The sequence below is a fragment of the Chiloscyllium plagiosum genome, unplaced genomic scaffold, assembly GCF_037043375.1.
Source record: "Chiloscyllium plagiosum isolate Xiang-an unplaced genomic scaffold, Cpla_swu_hap1 HiC_scaffold_30, whole genome shotgun sequence".
In the NCBI taxonomy this organism is placed as follows: Eukaryota; Metazoa; Chordata; class Chondrichthyes; order Orectolobiformes; family Hemiscylliidae; genus Chiloscyllium; species Chiloscyllium plagiosum.
In genome coordinates this window covers 984266-1008581 of record NW_028270168.1, presented here as the reverse complement: position 1 = coordinate 1008581, position 24316 = coordinate 984266, and the positions used below count along the sequence as shown (strand labels likewise).

At 41.9% G+C, this 24316-nt stretch overlaps 1 protein-coding gene across 2 annotated transcripts in view; it reads right to left on the bottom strand.

Moving 5' to 3' along the window:
- Window positions 1-24316, bottom strand: part of nhsl3 (NHS like 3) — a 284193-nt gene that overhangs the window by 188792 nt on the left and 71085 nt on the right. The window contains exon 1 of one of the 2 annotated variants that reach the window (XM_043719659.2): window positions 15510-16312. The exons of the other annotated variant lie outside the window; for it this stretch is intronic. Coding sequence (XP_043575594.2) covers window positions 15510-15687 — 178 coding nt within the window. The 5' untranslated portion in view covers window positions 15688-16312. Of the gene's footprint in view, window positions 1-15509; window positions 16313-24316 lie in introns of those variants that run through there. 2 annotated transcript variants of the gene reach the window in all.

Here is a 24316-nt window from a genome sequence, read left to right as displayed (position 1 = left end):
ACCGGGCTCAGTGACTCCAGATTGTGAGATGACGAGAGACAGTGAATCTCACTCCCTTTAAAATATTACTGTGTAAAAGTTGATCCCTTACATTTTGAACTAAAGTAGGTCGACTTATACGTGAGTATGTTCTCAACTGCAATTAGAGATAATCAATAAATGCTGGTGCAGTCAGCAACACCCACGTCCCATGAACAAACAAAAAATGTAGGTGAGAGGAACCAGGTGAAAGAGAATTCTGGCCACTAACAAAAAAACTGTGGAGTGTTCAGACATAACCACAAGTGGCAGACAGACTTGATCAGGTTTTCTTCTCCACCCTCAGCCTGCATTGACCATTTGCCAGCACTGTAGTGTGCATATTACTCTGAGATGGAGCTGACAAATTAGATTCTGTGCTGAATAAAACTGGAGGGCTAAATGTTGAAGTACATGACAGATCCTGCTGGAAGCAGGGATGAAATATAAACAGACCCACAGCTGCTCTTCAAAGAGAGGGAAAAAATAATAGTTATTACCCACACCATCTCTGAACACTGATCTATTCTTTATTTTAGTTACATTTAGTTCAGAATGATAATTCCAATAATATTAATAATGAAACAAGTGGACTGATCTTGGTATTTCAATGTCAGCCTCTCCCCTTCTCAAGCAAGTCAATTTATCCTGACCTTGGTGTTTCTAACCACAATTGTTTCAAATATGTTGGTGTTCAAACTTGGAGTCTCTGCACATTTCAACTGATGTCATTTGTGCTGTACCTCCAGGTGAGATTTTGTATGATACTCAGTAAACCCTAGCACAATCCATTCTGCGCTGCTGGTGGACACTATTTATAAAATCTCAGTGAGTACATCACAGTGTGCAGGAGGTTACACTGGCAACAGAGGTCCAGCTATGTTTCCCCATAGGGTGTGGGTATGCAGAGGGTCCTTCTGGACCCAGGGTGAGGCAAGTTCACAGAGCTTGATATCTCCATGGTCAAAGAGGCTGCTATTCAACTGGAAGAACAGCTCCTTCCTTGAGGTTATTTCTTCATTTAGCAGTTTTTTCAAAAATTCTCCTGGGAAGTTGTCCCTAATTACCTTAGAACAGATTGAATCTCTAGGCTATTTCAGAATGCAAATTGCTGCTGTTAAACAATGGCCTTCTCAAGCTGAGTTTAAGATGATTAGTTCATACTCAGTCTGGAAAGGGGACATTCCTCAGTAATGTACAGCATTGTTTGTCTCTCCACAAATGCATAAGGGGTTTCGAAACAGAATATCTGGATACACAATGTATAGATTTGTATAAACGAATGATTAATTCCAATCTCTGTATGTAAAGAAATGGAATGTATACTATGTAAGGCACCACCAATTGTATAGATATCAAAATAATTTCATGAATAAAGTATATTTTTAAAATTAAAACAAATAAGGAGTTTGGAAGTCACTGGAGCACTCTAGCATCAGAATGCTTGATGTTCCCTGCACTCTGCACATTCTCTGTCAGTGCTGCGGCCCTGTGGTAGTGGGCCAGCATGGCCATCACCTTTCCCAGCACAGCCATCACTTTTCACAACTCAGCCGTCACCTTTCCCAGCACAGCTATCACCTTTCCCAGCACCGCCAACACTTTTCCCAGCACGGCTATCACTTTTCCCAGCATGGCTATCATTTTTCCCAGCACGGCTATCACTTTTCCCAGCACGGCTATCACTTTTCCCAGCACGGCTGTTGGTGTGGCAAGGGAACATGGAAGCTGAATGTTAACTGTTGACCCCAGAAAAGAATCAAGGAGATCAAAAGGGATTACAGGTTGGAGAACCATGAATCCCTTCTGGAGTCTCCAGTAGACTGATGGGAAACCATCAAGAAGTTCTTTATCCACAGAGCTGTTCAGAAGGCTACAGAGAGATGGAGAAAACTGTCCAAACACCAGAACCTACTCTGCTGCAGACGATAGGGGTTGAGATCACTAATAGTCTCCAGGAGGTGAACGGCCAACAAGCCTTGCTCTTTGCCTAAGAGGCCTCCAAGATAATCTTCCTGTCCAGGGTCCACTCTGTGGAGCAGGATGAGAAGTGCTCACGTTTCTTCTCCAGACGGTGCACACGGAGACCTCTGTGCTCAGCAGTCTGAAGGAAGAAGATGGCTCAGTAATGTCATCTTAGTTTGACATCCTGAGGATCAGCAAATCCTTTTATGCCAGTCTGTATGACATGAAGCCCACAGGCAGTTCGGCTACCTGGTTATTCCTGTCCTCCATCCCAGAGGTCTTCGATGACAGCATGCGGGAGAGACTGGACCAGCTGCTATTACTGGATGAGCTGACGGGCCCGAAACGTCGATTCTCCTGCTCCTTGGATGCTGCCTGACCTGCTGCGCATTTCCAGCAACACATGTTTGAGCTGACCAAAGACCTCAAGTCCAGAAAAGAATAAAATTCCTGAAAGCAATTACAGCTGAGTTGTATTCAGCTCTGTGGGACATGATTGGCCAGGATCTGCAGGAGGTGTATGACAATTGCTTCTGCCAGTTGGCAATTGTAAATCACTGAGGAAAGGTATCATCACCCTCATCGAGAAGAGGAAGGGAGAGAGAGAGAGGAAATTAATAATTGGCGACCAATTTCACTGCTGATTGCAGATTACGAAATCCAGTCTAAAATCATTGCCAACTGGGTCAGGTCTGCTCTGAGATACAATTGCCTATGTGCAGGTCAGGGGGGTGGATGCCTGTCTCACCAGTCTGGACCAGGAGAACACCTTCAACATCTGGTCATCAGATACTCTCCTTGTTGTTGTACGTGGCACAGGTCTGGCCAGTTCCCTGAGCCTGCACCACTGCAGTCAGCCAAACCATTTTTCGCTTCATCTGAAGGTCAGAGTAGGACAGTGTCCGCAGGGTGAGACGCCTCAATTCCATGGAATGCCCAAATGGTTGGACCATTTGGATCACCTGTTCCTTGTGGAAAAATTTGCAAAGAAAGCACCTTTCATCACAATCCATCGGGAAGTGGTCAGCACATAGCGTCCTCAAGACCCGGCAGGGAAGGGAGAGGGTGGATCATATTACATGGTTCCCTGAACTGACTGGAAATGTGTTGCTGGAGAAGCGCAGCAGGTCAGGCAGCATCTAGGGAACAGGAGAATCGACGTTTCGGGCATTAGCCCTTCTTCAGGAATGCCCGAAACGTCGATTCTCCTGTTCCCTAGATGCTGCCTGACCTGCTGCGCTTCTCCAGCAACACATTTCCATCTCTGATCTCCAGCATCTGTAGACCTCATTTTCTCTTCCCTGTCAAAGTTCGTCCCGAACAGCTCTGTGACGTGGGACTCTGTGCTCCATAGTCTGTTCCCCTGAATGCACACCGAGACAGAACGACCATCAACTCAGTGAAAGTTGCTCTTTTGTCTTCCCAAAATGTGTTGGTCTTCCAGTGCAAAGAGTTGACCTTGACTGAATGTTGCAGACTGGCACACTCCAAGGTCCAGGACTACATGCTGAGGGATGCACTGAAGCTTGGGGCAGCTGCCACCAATGCGCGGTGGGGAAAGACCATCTAAGGTCTTTCTGCTGAAGTTAAATGGGGGTCCATTCAGTTAGTGGACCCTCTCTTTGCCTCAAAATGAATGGAAATAATTTGTTGTATGAGCAGAAAATGCTTTTGTTTTTGCAACTGCAGGGAAGCCCTGAGGAATGTCAAAATTCCATTGATTTGTTTGGTTTTCTCTGCAAAGAAATGTTTTAGAACCTTTGTAAGTACTGATAGATGATTTTTATGAATAATGTATATTTTTGCAATTAAAACAAAATCAGGGTCCCCACTATGGAGGTTTGCTACGCAGGGATCTTGGCTTGCCCTGAACCTGATTAGCCATGACCATGACCATGGTCATGCAAAGTCTGATTGTGACTTTCCATGCTTCTTATTCCTTGACCTGAGTGACGTCTACTGGTGGGTCTTGCTCAAAAAGGTTCCTCCATATGGAAGATTGACAGAAGGTGAAATGACCATTATGGAGTAGGTAAGGGAGAAGCAGTACAAATGGTGTTAACTAGCTTGTGGATTTTTCTCAATCGCTGACTGTATGGAATGAACGAGGGCAATGCAGGGGGCTGGTTCCATTTAGGGCTTTAAAGCACAGTCTCCAATCGAATCACCCTCCCAAAACTCAGCTCCCATTGCGCCAGGTGAAGAATTACATCTTTGAGTGGAGTGCTGACCATGCTTGGCCCTTTCTATCGAGCAGGGAATGAGATTAAAATCCAAACCAGTGTACGGGATAGCTCTGCAACGACTTGTTCCTCCGTATTCTGCAACCAGTCCTCACTAATCTTCACAGCATCCCTAACACACTCAGTAACCATGGAATCTGAATTCCTCATTTAAAAGCTGTCGTGCTGGGGGTTTCACTGAGTGAACAGCCTGGAAAGCAGTCTCAGAGTTGAGGGTTCAATTGCTATCCCTCACCTGAGGACAATGTTTCTCCTATAGATATGATTCATTTTACATCAAGTTGTTTTGCTGCAGTGTTTCAGCTGTTGGCTTCGAAGATTTCAGCAGTTTTGAAAGCAATTCTGAGATTCTGTGTATTTTACCACAGGCTTTCCCAGATTTTATGGAGGACAAAGTCCACAAAGGTTAGCAATTCTCAAACTGCAACACTAGCTAGAAAATAAAACGTGTAAATTGCATCAACACTCGCTCAGCACTGACCCTCCAACAGTGTGGCATTCCCTCAGCACTGACCCGCTGATAGTGCAGCACTCCATCATACTGACCCTCTGACAATGCAGCACTCCCTCAGTAGTGACCCTCCAAACTATCAAACTAATAGTTGAAAATGTATTGTGCCAGATCTTCTTTAATGTCATATTTTGTATATGGGTGACCATGGTTAGGTCAGCATTTACTATTCAACTTTGACTGTCCTTCAGGGAGTGCTGACAAGTCCTGTATTTGAGTACAATTATCAGGTTATTTCATTTTAAAGAACCAACTCCCCATTGCTGTGGGTCTGGAGTCACATGTAGGCCAGATGAGGTAAGGACAGCAGCTTATTTCCCTGAAGAGTGTTAGTGAACAGATGGGTTTGTATGATGAAGTGTTAATGTATGGTAATCATTACTGATGTTAGTTAATTATTCTGGACAGAACTTAAAAGCCCCAATGTCATAGTAACATCTGAACGTCACATCTCCAAGGCCAGCTCCCTCCACTACAATTATGCTACTATCCCCATGGAGACCTTTAATTTTCATCACAAGCTGCCCTGGAAATTAAAATATATTTCAGTCATATGTTACTGTCTGGAGCTTTCTTAGCAGTTTAACAAATATTTGATAATCAATACAGCAACATGAAGACTGGAATATAGATAATTAGCTGATTCAAGTCAGGTGCAAGTTAAAAAAGGAGATTAGACTAGACAATCCAGCGAGCATGTAGGGGAGTCACCTGATGATGCTTATGTTTGAAATACATCACAGTGGGTAGTGTTTTCATCCACAGGAATTTTTTAAATAACATCAAAGGCTTTAATGATGGCTAATCTGGTAAAGCATGATGAACTGAACTGTACAAATCAGGAAGATCCCTGTTCTCTCTGAATGAAGCAAATTTAACCAATACCACTCGGCAAAAAAGTTTGGAACTGAAAATTTATCAATCTGCAATTTTCACCCACTGGCTCAGCAAAACCGTGAGACACAAGAGGATGACAGGAAGTTCAGGATTGGAACTCTGTGCTGATATCGCCACTGTATAAACAGCAAGTCAATATCAATCAAATGGACTCATTTCCTTCTTCATCCCTGCCATGTGAGCTGTGCTGGCTAGGCCAGCATTTACTGCTCATCCCTAATTACCCCTTGGGGGAGTAGTATTAAGTTAGTTTCTTTACCTGCTGCAGTCTCCATAGACAGTCATAGACTGGCAGTGCTATTAGAGAAGGAGTTCATGGTTTTTGAATAGTGATGAAGGAACAGCAATGTAATTCCTAGTCAGAATGGTGTGAGCTTCACATTGGTGAAGTACTGAAGCTAGCCAGAACTGGAACTCAGCTTGAGATTGATCTTCAGAACATACAGAACAAAACAGAATCCCTAAAGTGTGGAAACAGGCCCTCCGGCCCAACAAGTCCATACCGACCCAACAAAGAGTATCCCACCCAGACCCATTCCCCTATCCTATTTCTCTATATTTACTCCTGTCTAATGCACCTAACCTACACCTCCCTGAACACGATGGGCAATTTGCCATGACCAATTCACCTAACCTGCACATCTTTGTACAGATGGAGGAAACTGGAGCACGTGGAGAAAACCCAAGCTGATATGGGGAGAATGTACAAACTCCACACAGACAGTCGCCCGAGGCTGGAATCAAACCCGGATCCCTGGTGCTGTGATGACCACTGAGCCATCGTGCTCAAAGTTTAAAGTGCATCAAAGACTTGATACAGATTCTATGAGCCAGTTAGCTGGCCAGAGTATATTATAAGTAAGTATATGATAAATAGGTTATTTTTCTCATAAACAGCTGAATCATCCAGACCAAGAAAACAGTTTTTCTTGGTTGCTACTTTCTCAGTTTGTTACTATGATCCATGGTGTTAACACACACTGGGGAGAAGGAATGGGCAATGAATAGGGCTCTGACTACCAATCTATGCAGAAATCCCCCTGTAAATGAGTAAGTGTTATGTTCTAACTCAGCATCAATGAGCTTCACAATCCAATATCCGACTGAAAAGTCTCAGACATGAAGAATGGCTACTGAGGTTAGTGAGGTGGAACCAACACCTGTTGAACATTTGACAACCTTGGATTCATAACTGTTTTGGAAATATATAACCACGGTGGAAAACTTATTAAGAAAATAATAGATGCCAGAATATAAAGCATACATTGCTGACACAAACCAAACTGATTAAAAAATCAAAGAGCTCAAAATGGGGAAACCAATTCAAAACGTGTTCAATTAAACTGCTCCAATTGTCCAATTGACTTGATTCAGCAATGGGATGTTATTAATCATGCATTCTGTTCTATAATGGTGTATGCTCAGAAATTCAGCGTGATGTTTACTGAAATGGCACACAGCTGGCTAATGTGTCATGGGATCAGAAAACTGGTTTCATTTCAGATAGTCTGTGTCACCATGAGCACAATATTGGAACCAGATTTATTTTGCTCAAACTTCCTGGAGTAACAGCAGATCAGTACAGTTTAACCCTTTCATGTCCTTATTGTACTTCTATGTTTTTGACACTGACCAACCTTTTTGATGTACAACACACAATACATTCCTGATGTTGAATTTATATTTTGGAGCTTGGAAAATGAAAATAAAGTATACTGATGGAACCAGGATCTGCTTTGAATCTGTAAAAAATCATATTTTCCGATTTTCCTCCACCTGTGTACAGTGAAATTACATAAATCAAACAGATACATATCAATCTGAACACAAAGACAGAATATCTTTTAAATGGAGGAAGTGTGAATGTACAAAAGGTTCTCGGAGGTCCTTTTACACCAGTCAATGAAAGTAGTCAGGAAGGTTTGGGTTCAGACATAGGGGTGTCCTACTGCAGTTCTATAGGATCTTAATGAGACCAGACCTGGAGTATTGGGCGCCATTTTGGTCTCCCTACCTAAGAAAGGATATACCTGCCATAGAAGCAGTGCAGTGGAGGATGGCTAGGCCAATACCAGATGGCAGGACCATCCTAAGAATAAAGATTGGTTTGATTGGGCCTGTATTCACTAGAGTTTAGAAGAATGAGAGGGGTTCTGATTGAAGTGCATAAAACTGTAAAAGGGCTGGACAGACTAGACACAGGGAAAGTATTTTCCCTGGTTGGGAAGTCTAGAATCAGGGGACACAGTCTCAGAATATGGAATACACTATTTAGAACTAAAATGAGGAAAACTTTCTTCACACAAAGAGTCGTGAACCTGTGGAATTCTCAACCACAGAAAGCTGTGGAGGCCGAGTCAGCAAATATATTCAAGAGACAGATAGAAACAACCGTGGTCATCTTAAATAAAGTCATTACAAAGGAACGAGGGCAGACCTAGCTGGAGTGGACTGGGAAAGCAGTACAGCAGAAAAGATGGTTGAGGATCAATGGCAGGAATTTAAGAAAATAATTTGTGGCTCACAGCAAAGATATAGTCCAGTGAGGAAGAAAGGTTCCAGGAAGGGGATAAACCAATAATTGTTAATCAGAGAAATAAATATTGCATCAGATTGAAAGAAAAAACATATAATGTGGCAAAGATTAGTGGTAAACCAGATGATTAGGACCATTTTAAAAACCAAGAAAATACAACCAATAAAATAGAGGGAGATAATAAACTTTGAGAGTAAACTTGTGAGTAATATCAAAACAGATAGCAAGAGCTTCTTTAAAAAAGAAGTGAGAAGTCAAAGTGAACACAGTCCCCTTGGAGAATGAGGGTGGGAAATAATAATAGGAAATGGCAGACGAGTTGAATAAATACTTTACATCAATCTTCGCAATAGAATTCCAAAATTACTAAAGATTCAAGAAACAAATAGATAAGGCACCGGCCTCCGAAGCCAGGGGATTGTGGGTTCAAGTCCCATCTGGGGTGTCTGATTTTTAAGCCTGGTCTTCATTGCTGATCTTAGTCCCATGTCAACTTCATCTTCAATCCACATTGACAGTGCTTCTCATCTCCCTATGTCAAAATCCCCGTGTCTGTATTGGGTTGATGGTAAATAGTGTTCAATAGGAACTTGGACAAGGTAATTGGAAAATCGCAAGATTTGGGGCAGCATGGTGACTCAGTGGTTATCACTGCTGCCTCACAGCACCAGGAACCCAGGTTCAATTCCCGCGTCGGGCAACGGTCTGCATGGAGTTTGCATATTCTCCCCGTGACTGCATGGGTTTCCTCTGGGTGCTCCAGTTTCCTCCCACAATCCAAAGATTTGCAGTTCAGGTGAATTGAACATGCTAAATTGCCCATAATGCTAGGTGCATTAGTCAGGGGCAAATATAGGGTAGGGGATTGGGTCTGGGTGGGTTACTCTTCGGAAGGTCAGTGTGAACTTGTTGGACCGAAGAGCCTTTTTCCATACTGTAGGGAATCTAATCTAATCTAATCAAAAGGAGGAAAGAAAATAAATACAATAACTATCACTAGAAAAAACCACTTGGGAAACTAATGGGGTTAAAGACTGCTAAGTATCCTGGATCTGATGGGATACATCTGAGAATATTAAAGGAAATCGCTACAGAGATAGTGCTCGCACTGATAGTAATGTGCCAGGAACCCTTTGATTCTGGAAAAGTGCCAGAGAATTGGAAAACCACCAAAGTCACACTTTTACGTAAAAAGAAGAGACCAAAATATGGTGACTATAGGCCATTTGGCTGAACATCTGTTATTAGGAAACTGTTGAGTTTATTATAAAGAATGCAACAGCAGAGCATTTTAAAATGCATACTATGATCAGGCAGAGACAGCATGGCTTCATGAAGAAAATATCAAGCCTGACAAATTTTCTGGGATTCTTTGAGGAGGTGACAAGCAGGATAGATATAGGGGATGCAGTGGATGTAATCTATTTGGATTTTCAGAAGGTGTTTGATAATATACCACACATTGGGCTGCTTACTAAGAGTAGTATTCTGGATTAGTGGTGCTGGAGAAGCACAGCAGTTCAGACAGCATCCGAGGAGCAGTAAAATCGACGTTTCGGGCAAAAGCCCTTCATCAGGAATACAGCCTAATACGAAGGAATACTAAGAGTAGTACATTAGCCTGGATAGAGGATTGGGCAACTGATACAACACAGAGTTGAGATAAGGGGGCATTTTCAGGATGGCAACCTATAACTTATGGTGTGCCACAGGAATCAATGTTGGGGCCACAATTATTTACAATGTCTATTAATGACTTGGATGAGGAAAGTGAATGTACTACAGCCACGTTTGCAAATGGGTGGGAAGGCAAATGGTAAAAATGACACAAAGAATCTGCACAGGGATATAGATAGGTTAGTGGAGCTAGTTTTGAGAAGATGTGTAGCTCAGGTTGAGGTTCTGGATGTAGGTTTGCCCGCTGAGCTGGAAGGTTCAATTTCAGACGTTTTGTCACCATTCTAGGTAACATCATCAAGGAGCCTCTGGATGAAGCAGTGGTGGCATGGCCTGCTTTCTATTTATGTGTTTAGGTTTCCTTGGTTTGATGATGTCATTTTCTGTGGTGGCAGCATTTCCTGTGGTGATGTAATTTCCTGTCCTTTTTCTCAGGGGGTGATTAGTGCACTTTGGCAGGAAGATTAGAAGAGTAGAATATTTTTATAGAGTGGTACTGCATGTAAACAGATTCTTCAATCCAATTCGTCCACACCAAACACATTTCCCAAACTAAACTTGTCCCACTTGTGTTTGGCCCATATCCCGCTAACCTTTCCATTCATGTACCTATCCAAATGTCTTTTAAATGTTGTCTGGCAGTTCATTCCACAAACAAACCATCCTCTGTGTGAAAAATATGCCCCTCAGGTCCCTTTTAAATCTTTCTCCTTTCATCTTAAAAATATACCCCCTAGTTTTGAACTCTCTCACCCTAGGGAAAAGGCCTTTGCTAATCACCTTAATTAACGTCCCTCATGATTTTATAAACCTCAATAGGGCTACCTCTAACTTCCTACATTCCAGTGAAAAAAGTCCCAGCCTATCCAACCTCTCTTTATAATTCAACTCCTCCAGTCCCAGCAACATCCTGGTAAATTCTTTCTGAACCGTCTCCAATTCAACCATGGCCTTCCATAGCAGGATGACCTTTAAATCGAGAAAGACTGTGGAGAGCTACAGAGCAGGCAGACTGAGAAGTCCTCATACACCATGTGTAGGAAGTTCTTGCTATAACTGTACAAGGTGCTGGAGAGATCTCAACTGGAGTAATATGAACTATTTTGGTTCGCTTATTTAAGAAAATATTTTATTTCACTGGAGGTAGTTCAGAGAAAGTTCAGTAGGATGACCCCAATGTGCATAGATGTCTTATGAGCAAAGGTTTAATAGGTTGAGACTCTACTCGAGATTATAAGAATGAGAGGTGATCTCTTTGAAACATAACAGATTGTTAAGGGACTTGACAGGCTAAATGCTGAGAGGATATAACCTCTAATGGGAGAGTCTAAAACTAGAGGGCATAGTCTCAGAATAAAGGTACACCAATTCAAGACTGAGATGAGGAGAAATTTCTTTTCTCAGAGGGTTGACAATCTTTGGAACTCCAAAAAGCTGTGTGAGCAGAGTCCTTGTGTATTTTTAAAGCTGAGGTAGATAGATTCCTGATCATGCAAGGAATCAAGGGTTCCAATGAAAGGGCAGGATGATGGACGTGAGGGATCAGTCATGATCTTTTTGAATGGCGGAGCAAGCTCAGGGGGCCAAATGGTCTATTTCTAGTTATTAAAAATTTATTATTTAAAGGGATGAGGGGATACTGGCTGGGCTGCATTTATTGTCCATTCCTAATTGCCGAGAGGGCAGTTAAGAGTCAACCACATTGCTGTGGATCTGGAATCACATGTCGGCCAGACCAGGTAAGGATGGCAGATTCCTCCCATAAAGGACATTAGTGAACCAGATGGCAGTTTCCAACAATCGACAATGGATTTATGGTCATCATTAGACTCTTAATTCCAATTTCTTTTTCTTTTTTATTCAATTCAAATTCATTATCTGGGTCTCTGAATTAACAGTACAGCAATAATATCACTAAGCCATTGCCTTCTGTTCCTGTTTCTTATTTCCTAAGTGGTCTTATGGAATCACAAAAAGCTAGCACCCAAATACCATGAATATTTTGAGGGGAGGTACTAGTAGGTTTTGAGGAGATTTGTAGCTCAGGTTGAGGTTCTGGATTTATGTTTGTTCGCTGAGCTGGAAGGTTTGTTTTCAGGCATGTCGCAGTAGAGGGAACAGCCAATGGGGAACTTCAAACCAGCGTCTACCGGAAAAAAACACATACGGACCAAATACTGAACTACAGAAGCAATCATGCCAACATTCACAAATGAAGTTGCATTAGAACATTATTTCAAAGAGCCACACCACACTGCAGCACAGAGGAACCACGCAGAGCAGAGGAAAATCACCCGTACAGTGTATTCAAAAAGAACGGGTACCCAATGAACACAGTCCACCGATTTCTCAGCAACAAACCCAAACAAGCAGAAAAAACATGTCCAGAAACCTGAGCCACTCTCCCCTACATCAAAGACCTCTTGGAAACGACTGCCAGACTACTCAGACCCCTTGGCATCATGGTAGCCCACAAACCCACCAACACACTAAAACAGCAGCTAATGAACTTGAAAGATCCCATACAGAAAACAAGCAAAACTAATGTCATTTACAAAATACCGTGCATGAACTGTAACAAACACTACACTGGACAAACAGGCAGAAAACTAGCCAGTAGGATACATGAACATCAACTGGCCACAAAAAGACATGACCCACTTTCACTAGTATCCTTACATACAGATGAGGAAGGACATCACTTTGACTGGGACAACACATCCATCCTAGGACAAGCCAAACAAAGACATGCACGAGAATTCCTAGAAGCATGGCATTCCAACCAGAACATTATCAATAAACACATTGACTTGGATCCCATTTACCATCCCCTGAGAAAAAGAACAGGAAAGATATCACTATAGGAAATTATATCACCAGAGGAAATGACATCGCCAAACCATGGAAACCCAAACATATAAATAGAAAGTGGGCTACACCACCAGTGCTTCATCTGGAGGCTCACTGAAGATGTTACCTAGTATGGTGATGAAACATCTGAAAACGCACGTTCCAGCTCAGCAAACAAACCTACATCCAGCATGGAGGTATTGCTAAAACTATACAAGGCAATAGTCAGATCACAGCAGGAATACTGTGAACAGTTTTAGGCCCCTTATCTAAGGAATGTATACTGCCATTGGAGGAGATACAGAGAAGGTTCACTAATCTGATACTGATACGAAAGTCATGAAAGGTGCTATGTAAATGCAAGTATTGCTTTTATAGAAAAGGTTTAGTTCCAGGTTATCATTGATGTAGGTTTCACTACATGACAGAACAGTTTAGTAACATCAAGGTGGCCATGATTCTGAACTTGCTGTTTTAATATTGTGAAGGCAATTCAGTGTCCTAGTCTGTCCTGCTGCTTAGACAATCTGTGACTGAACAAACAACAGCCACCAGCATCCTATACATTCCCCCAGCAACACCCCCTGCAGAGAAACTTGAAAACGCAGTTCAAGGAGGAAGCAAATTCAAACCTTCCACTGACAACAGCTTAAGCTCAGTCACATTACAGCACAAGCTTCACTGATGCTGCTAAAATATAAACATCTCTAATGTGAATGCAAAGTAGGAATATATTTCACTACAAAATGCCTTTTGGCAATGTCAGTAACTGTGGTACGTTTGAAGGGTGAAGAAAAAATCTATGTAGATTAAACATGACCATTACTGCTCTCCAATTATTAATCTTATTGACTTGAGGATATCTCTTGAAACCATCTTTCACCATTTCACATGATACCCTCAGGTTACTGGCATGCTGCTATTGGAAAATTATCTGACTGTTGCTTCACTATTTCTTGATCACTACTTTTCCATTTTGCTAAACTAACTTAAACTCTATTAACTTCATTGACACAATTTCGGAGTTTGCGACAATATTATCAAATGGACAAACCAGCATCTTAGTTCAAGTTGGCCAGTTACTGGCCAGTATTTCTGTGGGTTATTTGTGCACAACATAGAGTCATACAGCACAGAAACAGGCCCTTCAGTCCAACTCGTCCATGCCAACCAGGTTTCCTAAACTGTAATTGGTTCAATTTGCCTGCATTTGACACATATCCCCCTAAACCTTTTCTACTGATGTAGCTGTCCAAATATCTTTTAAATATTGTAATTGCACCTACCTCTACTACTTCCTCTGGCAATTTGTTATATGTATGCACCATCCTCTGTGTGAAAAAATTAGTAAGGTTCCTTTTAAATCTTTCCCTTCTCACTTAAACTATGCTGTCTAGTTTTTGACTCCCCTACCTTTGGGAAAAGGCCTTAGATAGTCACCTTATCTATGCCTCTTGTGATTTTATAAACCCTTATAAGGTCAGCCCTCAGTCTGCTATGCTCCAGGGAAAAAGGTCCCAGGCTATCCAGCCACTCCTTATTATTCAAACCCTCCAGTCTCAGTAACATCCTTGTAAATCTTGTCCGCATCCTTCCCAGTTTAATAACATCCTTCCTATCGCAGGACAACCAGAATTGTACACAGTATTCCAAAAGTGGCTTCACCAACCTCAACATGGCATCCCAACTCCTATACTCAATTCCCTGATCACTGTAGGCAAGTATATCAAACACTTTCTTTGTCATGATGTCTACCTGTGACTCCACTTTCAAGGAACAATGTACCTGTACCCCTAGGCTTCTTTGTTGAACAACATTCTCCAAGACTCTACCATTAACTGTCTAAATCCTGCCCTGGTTTGTTTTATCAAAATGCAACATCTTGCACTTATCCAGATTAAACTCCATCTGTCATTCCTCAGCCATCTGATCACGATCTCATTGTACTCTGAGATAATGTTCCTCATTGTCCACTACATCAGCATATTTTGGTGTTATCTGCAAACTCAGACTGCATTCAGAAATCATGCAGTGTGGAAAATGATCTGACTACACTCAGTATTCCTCAATGTTTTTTTCATCAAATCAGTTTCCTTTAGATGTTGCTTTTCTCTGTTCATTGCCAATGTCCAGTTTCCCAGTATTACCCCAAAAGCAGTGACTGGATGTGATGCAGCAAAGTCCATGGATTCAGTTTGTCAAAATTGCAGTTTTTAATCAAAGCTACCACACTTTCAACATTCAGATAAATGTGTTGCTTTGGGTATGGTCCTTTTCTCTGTTGTCATGTCGAGGTCAGATCACATCCCAAGTCAAGTCCAGTCATTATCAGATCTGCCTGTCAGGGCTGTTTCACACTGATGCCAGTTTAAATACATTCCAACAGAAACATCACACAAACTTGAGAAATGATTCCTTCCACACGCCCAAAACACCTTGGCCCTGACCCTGGGGCTCGGCATTAGACCACAGATGCCTATGAGTTATTTCACCTCAAATGATTTGCTACTCTCACCCAATTCTGCCTTGAGACATCTTGTGCAGACAAATAAACGAGAATGGGTTATTTGTAGAAATCTCAGCTGTAAATAGGACCATTTCCGGAGAGTGACAGGATTACACAGTGTACCTGAACAAGGTCACGGAGTTGAGAACCTGGTGAGCAGATTACACAGGGCTCTGAGTCTACATCCCGGGCCAGAGACAACTAAAGGTGGTCACATTCCCCACCCACCCCCACAGGCTCTAAAGGTCAGTGTGGTCTTGCCTCTCCCTCAGGGCCCTGCCCTGAACACGGGCTTCCGCTGCTCACCTGAACTTTGGGAATCACTTCTCAGTTTCGCTCCGGCTTTATCTCCCTCACTCTTAGATTTCTTTTTCTTCCTCCCGGACAGCCGGAGCCAGCTCAGAGCCCGCCGCAGAGAGCCCGGCTTGGACTTTCTCTTCCTTTGTATAGTCGCCTCCGACTCCGACTCCGAGGGGTCATCCATCAGACTGGCCGAGCGGTCACAACGCTCCTGGAGCCGCCCCCTTGATCCCAGTCCCCGATCCCGGAGCCTGATCCCTGAGCCGCTGGAGTTGACGCTGAACGGGATTCACTCCCTGTCGGTAACTCTCTCCCAAACTAAAGGCGAGCTGTAACTCCCAACAGTTTCCACATCGAAGAGCTTTCTGGAAACATTAACTTCAATCCCGCACCACAGCGAAACCACGCAGCATTTTCTCAGCCAGAAAGTATTTCAACAGTCGCTACACAATTCCTGTCTTGCTTGACAGCTCATGCTGCTGCTGCTGCTGCCTTCAGTAAAACACAGAGAGAGTATGGCCCAGGATCCAACTCAACCTGCCCAGCCACAATCTGCAGCAGCTTCTGAACAAGGCAATGTCATAACACCTGGAGAGACCAGGCCCACATCTCCCGGAGCAGGGAATGGCAGTGCAGGCTGGCTGACTCACATTAATCCCACATCATCCTGCAAATTGAACCATGGCTTTAACTCCACCCTGAAGCGACAGTCAATGCCGGTTAATATTAGAAATCTGGAGAATTCACCATTTCACTGCATCTTTTTTCTCCTGGGTAGCTGCAGGCTGGAGATATAGGAGAGTCCTGAAAGTTCCTCTGCTGGTCACCACAGCTTCCAGAGGCAAACAAACCAGTCCCGGACTGTCAGCCACTCCTTGCACTGGGAAGTACTGAGGAATATTACCATGCAATCTGACACTCCTCCACTGCAAGCCTTTATAGATCTACCCACCCTCTTTCTTTGAACAGAAAGGACAATAAAAGGTAGGAGTTGCCAAACCACACAAGACTTTAGCAACGAAATATTGTAACACTGGGAATGAGATGAGTGCCACATTGAGTTAATTCTGTGCAGAAGGCTGCTACAAACCTAAATAGTTTCTCCTTAGCAGCACAGTTAACCTTTGCCCTGTTGAACAGAACTGCTGTCGTCACATGAACACAAAGAATAACGAGCAGAAACAGTTCTTTAATTTCGTAACCTATGCAAAGTCATTCCTTTGTGCTGTTACTGCTAAACTACTGTGTCTAAAGTCCTATGACACTCCAATAACCTGTTCAACCATATGAACTCAGTGATGAAGTCCAGAATTCCTGTGTGAATTTTTGAGTATCATTTCTGAATGATTCTGCTTAATTCATAACAGTGTCACTAACTTGGGTTTTGTTCAGCACCAGGTTTAATGTTGATTCTTTGTGTTTCCACTGCCTGGTCCAGTTCCAACAAGGCAAGATCCACCCGATCCTTAGGAGCTAGCTCTTTGAAATCCTCCGAGGCTAAAATGTTTGCAATTATTGAAACATTTTGCTGTTAGTCGTAGGTGTTCAGTGACTCAGATGGTTTCTAGACAGTGATTGAGTTGGTGTGTGTGAAAATGAACTGAGTCGTCAGGTCACAGTTTGAAGCCAATCTGTGCAAAGTCCACTTCAGGAGGTTATTCTGAGAGCAAATCAGATATGGAGTGACTCTGTCAAATATTCCTAAAGACTATTCCCAGCATGAAAATTAACTGAACCACCTGGTGGAAGCATTAGGACTGGAAAAGGCTTTTTATGCCTTTGTTCCACTGCCATTCAATATGATCATGGCTGATTTCCAAGCTAACTTCCTGCACCCAGTTTCAAAGATAAGTCATTGGACTCATTACCTCAGTTTCTCTCTTGACAGATGCTGCCAGACTTGCTGAATTTCCGCGGCACTTTGTTTCATTTTATTACACCAATATCTGATAATCGTAAAACTGACAGGGCTGTATCAACCACCCACTTATACTCTGACTAATCCTACTTTCTACTCATGTCAGTTGGTGGTGATCTAACCAGTCAAATCCTCCAACAAAAAATGCTAACTAAAAATATTCACTCATGAAGAGACTCAGAAATCAAAACTCTTGTTGACATTTGGAAGAGGAAACTACTAGAAATCTTAGAATAGATAGCAAGAGTTTGTACAGGTATGTAAAAAGAAAGAGATGTGACTGTCAATTGTAGAGTCAGAGAGCTGTACAGCAGAGAAACAGATCCTTCAGTCTATTTCACCCATGCTGATCAGATATCCTAAATAAATCTAGTCCCATTTGCCAGCATTTGGCCCATATCCCACTAAACCCTTCCTAGTCATGTACCCATCCTGATACCTTTTAAATGTTTAATTGTACCAGCCTCCACCACTTCTGCTGGCAGCTCATTTAATACATCTACCCACCCTCTGCGTGAAATGTTGTTCCTGAGGTCCTTTTTAAATCATAACCTCTCACTTTATAAACCTATGCACTCTGGTTTTGGACTCCTCTACTCTGGGAAAAAGACCTTGACTATTTATCCTATCCATGGCCCTCATGATTTTGTAAACCTTTATCAGGTGCCTTCTCAGCCTCTGATGCTCCAGGGAAAATAGCCCCAGCCTATTTAGCCTGTCCCTCTCGCTCAAACCCTGCAACCCTGGCAACACCTTTGTAAATCTTTTCTGAATCCTTTCAAATTTAACAACATTATTCATATAGCAGGGAGACCAGAATTGGATGCAGTATTCCAGAAGTGACCTAACCAATGTCCTGTACAGCCGCAACATGACCTCCTAATTCCTATACTCAATGCACTGACCAATAAAGGCAAGCACACCAAATGTATTCTTCACTACCCTGTTTACCTGTGTCTATATTTTCAAGGAGCTATGAACCTGCACTCCATGGTCTCTTTGTTCAGCAACACTCCCAGGACCTTATCATAAAGTGTATAAATTCTGTCCTGATTTGCTCAGTCAAAATATGGCACTTCTCATCCCATTGGCCCATCTGATCAAGGTTCCATTGTGCTCTGAAGTAACTTTCTTCACTGATCACTATACCTCCAATTTTGATGTCATCTGCAAACTTACTAACTATGCTTTCTATGTTCACATCCAAATTATTTATATAAATGATGAAAAGTAGTGGACTCAGCACTGATCCTTGCAGCACCCCACTGGTCACAGGCCTCCAGTCTGAAAGGCATCCTCCCACTATTACTCCCTGTCTCCAACCTTTGAGCCAATTTTGTATCCAAACGGGTGGTTCTATCTGCATTCCATGTGATCTAACCTTGCTCGTCAGTCTACCATGCAGAACCTTGTCTAAGACCTTCCTGAAGACCACATAGACAACATTCACCACTCTGCCTTCATAAATCCTCTTTGTCAATTCTTCAAAAAGCTCAATCAAGTTCATAAGACATGATTTCCCAACCATAAAGCCATGTTGACTATCCCTAATCAGCCCTTGACTTTCCAAATACGTGTAAATCCTGTCCTCAGAATCCCCTCCAACAGCTTTCCCACCAATCATGTCAGGCTCACTGTTTACAGTTGCCTGGTGTTTCCTTACCACCTTTCTAGAGTAATTGCATGGTCCTCTGGAGAGTGAGAATGGGGAGTTGAATGCATTAACAGCATGGCAGATAAAACATAAACGATAGCAGCAAGAGTAGGCCATTTGAAACTTGAACTTGCTTTGCCATTCATTATCATCACGGCTGATCATTGAGCTCAATACCCTCATTCCCACCCTCCCCCATATCTCTTGATCCCTTTAGCCACAACACCAGTATCTACCTCCTTCTTGAAAACACACAATGCTTTTGGCCTCAGCCACTTTTCTGTGGTAGTGAATTCCATAGGGTCACCACTCTCTAGATGAAACAATTTCTCATCTCAGTCCTAAAAGGTTTATCACTTAAATTTAAACTATGACCCATGGTTCTGGACTCCCCTACCATTAGGAACATCTTCTTGCATCTGAACTGTCTAGTCCTGTGAGAGTTTTCTAAGTTTCTTTGAGAATCCTCCCTCATTCTTTGAAACTCCAGTGAATATAATCCTGACCCACTCAATCGCTCCTAATAAATCAATCCTGCCATCCCAGGAATCAAACTGGTAAAACTTCACTGCACTCCCTGTAGAGCAGGAACATCCTTCCTCAGAGAAGGGACTAAAACTGCTCACAATATTCCAGGTGTGACCTCACCAATCTCCTTCCTAATTGCAGCAAGATATCTTTATTCCCATACTCCAATTCTCTTGTTATGAAAGCCAACATACAATTTGCTTTGTTTACTGTACGAGGTCTGGTTGCGCATTCTCCTCTCTCGATTTACAGCCAGTCAAATAATAATCTGCTTGTCTACTTTTGCTACCAAAATGGATCACCTCATATTTGTCCACATAATACTGCATCTGCTATGTATTTCCCCACTCACTCAGCCTGTCCAAATCACACTGAAGCATCTCTGCATTCTCCTCACAACTCACCCTCCCAACCAGTTTTGTGTCCTCTGCAACGTTTGACATATTATATTTAGTTCCTCCATCTAAATCATTAATATATATTGTGAATACTGGAGACCAAGCACTGATCCCTGCGAAATCCCACTGTCATTTGGAAAAAGACCCACTTATTCCTACTCTTTGTTTCCTGTCTCCTAACTGATTTTTCTCTCCATTTTAAAACACTACTCCATCCCATGCACTTTAATTTTACAAATTAATCTCTTGGGTGGGATTTGTCGAAAGCCTTCTGGAAGTCCAAATAAACCACAGCTACTACCTTCTCTTAATCAATTCTACTAGCAACATCCTTGAAGAATTCCAAAAGATTTGTTAAGCATGATTTCCCTTTTGTAAATCCATGTTGTGTCTGATTTTGCCACTATTTTCTAAGTGCTCTGCTATAAAATTCTTGATAATGGACTCTAGCATCTTCCCCACTATCAAAGTTATGAAAAGAACAAATACTTTGCTTCATTCTTCACTATAGGTGATGCAAACCATTTCACTAAACGCTGTAAAATCAGTACATGGAAGGAAGAGAGAGGAACTTAGTGTAATTACAATCATTAGGAAAGTGGTACTGAGCAAACTGATGGGGCTGTGGACTGACAAATCCCTGAGTCCAGATGGATTCATCCTAAGGTTTGAAAAGGGGTTGCTAATGCGGTAGTGGATGTCTTGGTGTTAACATTGTGACAGAATGATCTGTATATGTAATGAGTAATCCAGAACCTCAGGCAAATGTTCTGGGCCAGGGGTTGGAATCCCACAATGGCAGATAGTAATATTTGATTTCAATAAAATGCTTGAATGAAAAGCTAGTCTAAACCATGTAACCACTGCTGATTCTTTAAGGAAGGAAATCAGCCAACTTTACCTTATCTGTACTCCAGACACACCGTAATATGACTGAATTTTATCAGCCCTCTGGACAAGTCAGGATGGACAATAAATGAAGACCAAGACAGTGATGCCCACAAGCCATGAGTAAATGAAAACAATCTCCAAATTTCCCTATATTCAAGGAAGATTCCATTGATTGGAAATTGGCAAATATAACTCTTCTTTTCAAGAAGGGTGGAGGTAGAAAACAGGAAACTATGGGCCAGTTAGCTTGATGTCTGTCCTGGGGAAGGTGTTAGGATTAGGAAAGGGATTAAAGTTGCACACTTAGAAAAATTCAAGATAATCAGGAAGCTTGAGCAAGGTTTTATCAAAGGGAAGTCAGTTTAGTCAAATTATTAGAGTTAAGGACTAACGTGTTGTGGATAGTGGAGAGACTGTAGACATATTACACTTGAACGTTGGAGGCAAAGAATAAAGTACAACACCAAGATTATTGCAGAAAATAAAGCCTCCCGGTGTAGGGAGTATTATATTAATCTGAACAGAAGATTGCCTGGCTGGCAGAAAACAGAAAGCATATATAAATAGGTCTTTGTTTGATTGGCAGGATGTAATGAGTGGAGTCCTCGAGAGGTCTGTACTGGAGCATCAATCTTTTACAATTTTTATCAATAACTTAGAATGGGGGAGCAAAGATACGGAGACTAAATCCATACAACACCAGATCGATAGGAAAATATGTCGTGAAGGAAAATTTGGAAATTGCAAACTGACATAGACAGGTTGAGTGAATGGCCAAAAATCTATCAAATGTATTATAATGTTAGAAAACATGAAGGTGTTCATTTTAATTGGAAACGTGAAAAAGCAGAGTATTACTTAAATAGAGACTGACTGTGGAATTCGAGGTGTAGAGGGATCCAGGTGTTCTAGAACACCAGTCACAAACGGTTAGTTTGCAGGTACAGTATATAATCAAGAAGGTTAATGGGATGCAGTTTTTTTTACCAGGAATTGCACACGAACGTAACAATGTTATGTTTCAGTTATACAGGGCATTGATGGGACCACATCTTAAATACTATGGACTACATCTTATAATTTTTTTTAGCTAACTCTGAGTTTCATGAAGTTTTTTGAAGGCCTAGTGAGCTTTCTTATCATATCTTACCAAACTTAATGATCTACTCTGCCCCTGGCCTCTTTCGTGTCCGATTTCCATCTTAATACATGCCATTCCCATCCAACTTGCACACAGCAAATATCGGCTGAAACACCGGCAGCTCTTGTGCCTGCCCCACCTTTAAAAGCCCATTCTGCAGCCAGAATGGCACAGGCTTTCTGAACTGCTCTGCTCATTGATGGACAGAATTGGAACATGGTGGAGAAAGGCAAGATGGTGATTTTCCAACATGGGCCTCAAGGTCCTGATGAACAGGGTGGTGGAGAGGACAGGAGTCATCCTGCCAGAGAACTGATTAGACAATGAGACACTAAATCACAAAACCCTCAGTAAGCACTGCTATTGCTTAAAGCTGTGAGGAATCTATTGGACAAACCTGTAAATATCTGTCAGTCAGACCATTTAATCACATTTATGGACAGATGTCTTTTTTCTTTATATGAAAGTGAAATTCTGTTTGGACTATCTTTATTCCATATGACCATGGTCTTTTGTCAATCATAAGCAGATACTTCCTGAAGAGACCATTTAAAGCACCTTTGCAATAAACATGCATATTCATAGATGGACCAACAGAAGAGTTATCATTCTAAAGCAAATGCTCGAGTTTCTATTCACGTTCAGACAAGCTGACTTCTCCCAGATTCAATGGGAATTTGAATTCCAGCATTTTCATGAATTGGAGACCTCAGTTATGATATAGCAAATCTGTTTAACCTTGTGGCTATTCAACTATGAAACTCAGTGACTATACAAAACAAATTATGAAAAACTCACAACAATAGATGTGAATTTGGTGAAAAAAAAAGTTAAAATTTGTTTCCAGTGAAATTTGCAACGCAATTAAAAAATGTAAAATGCATCAGAAGACATTTTATACTTTTATTTGAAAATGCAAAAATGTTGGCTATTGGATATAAGTTTGCTCGTTGAGCTGGAAGGTTCATTTTCAGATGTTTCATCACCATCCTAGGTAACATCATCTGTGAGCCTCCAGTGAAGCAATTGTGTTATAACATGCTTTCTATTTATGAGTTTAGGTTTCCTTGGGTTGGTGACATCATTTCCGGCAGTGTCATCATTTCCCACAGTGATGTCATTTCCTGTTCTTTTTCTCAGAGGGTGGTAAATGGGGTCCAAGTCGATTTGTTTGTTGATAGAGTTCCGATTGGAATGCAATTCTTTTAGGAACTCTCATGCGTGTTTCTGTTTGGCTTGTCCTAGGATGGATGTGTTGTCCCAGTCAAAGTGATGTCCTTCCTCATCTGTATGTAAGGATGCTAGTGAAAGTGGGTCATGTCTTTTTGTGGCCAGTTGATGTTCATGTATCCTACTGGCTAGTTCTCTGCCTGTTTGTCCAATGTAGTGTTTGTTACAGTTCTTGCAAGGTATTTTGTAAATGATGTTCGTTTTGCCTGTTGTCTATACAGGGTCTTTTAAGTTCATTATGTGCTGTTTTAGTGTGTTGGTGCATTTGTGGGCTACCATGATGCCAAGAGGTCTGAGTAGTCTGGCAGTCATTTCAGAAATGTTTTCGATATAGAGGAGAGTGGCTCGGGTTTCTGGATGTGTTTTGCTTGGGTTTGTTGCTGAGAAATTGGCGACAGTGTTTATTAGGTACCCGTTGTTTTTGAATACACTGGATTTGTGATTTTCCTGTGCTCTTCGTAGTTCCTCTGTGCTGCAGTGTGTGCGGTGGTTCATTGAAATAATGTTCTAATGCAGTTTTGTTTGTGGGCGTTGGGAAGATTGCTTCTGTAGTTCAGTATTTGGTCCGTATGTGTTGTTTTCCTTTAGATGCTGGTTTGAGGTTCCCCATTGGCTGTTCACTCTACTGTTTCATCTAGGAATGGCAGTTTATTGTTGTTTTCCTTCTCCTTAGTGAATTTTATGCCAGTAAGGGTATTATTGATGGTCTTGAAGGTTTCCTCTAATTTGTTTTGTTTAGTGATGACAAAGATGTCATCCATGTAGCTGACGCAAAGTTTGGGTTGGATGTTTATTCAAGTCTCTGCATTACTGCCTCTGCTAAGAACCCTGATAACAGAGTTCCCATGGGTGTTCCATTGGTTTGTCTGTAGGTTTTGTTATTGAAAGTGAAGTGGGTGGTAAGGCATAGGTCCACTCGCTTGATGATGTTGTCTTTGCTGATGAAGTTGGTGGTGTTTGGTGTATGTGTCTTTCGTTTTTCTAATAGTGTAGTCAGTGCTTCCTTGGCCAAGTTGATGTTGATGGATGTGAACAGAGCTGGTATGTCAAAGG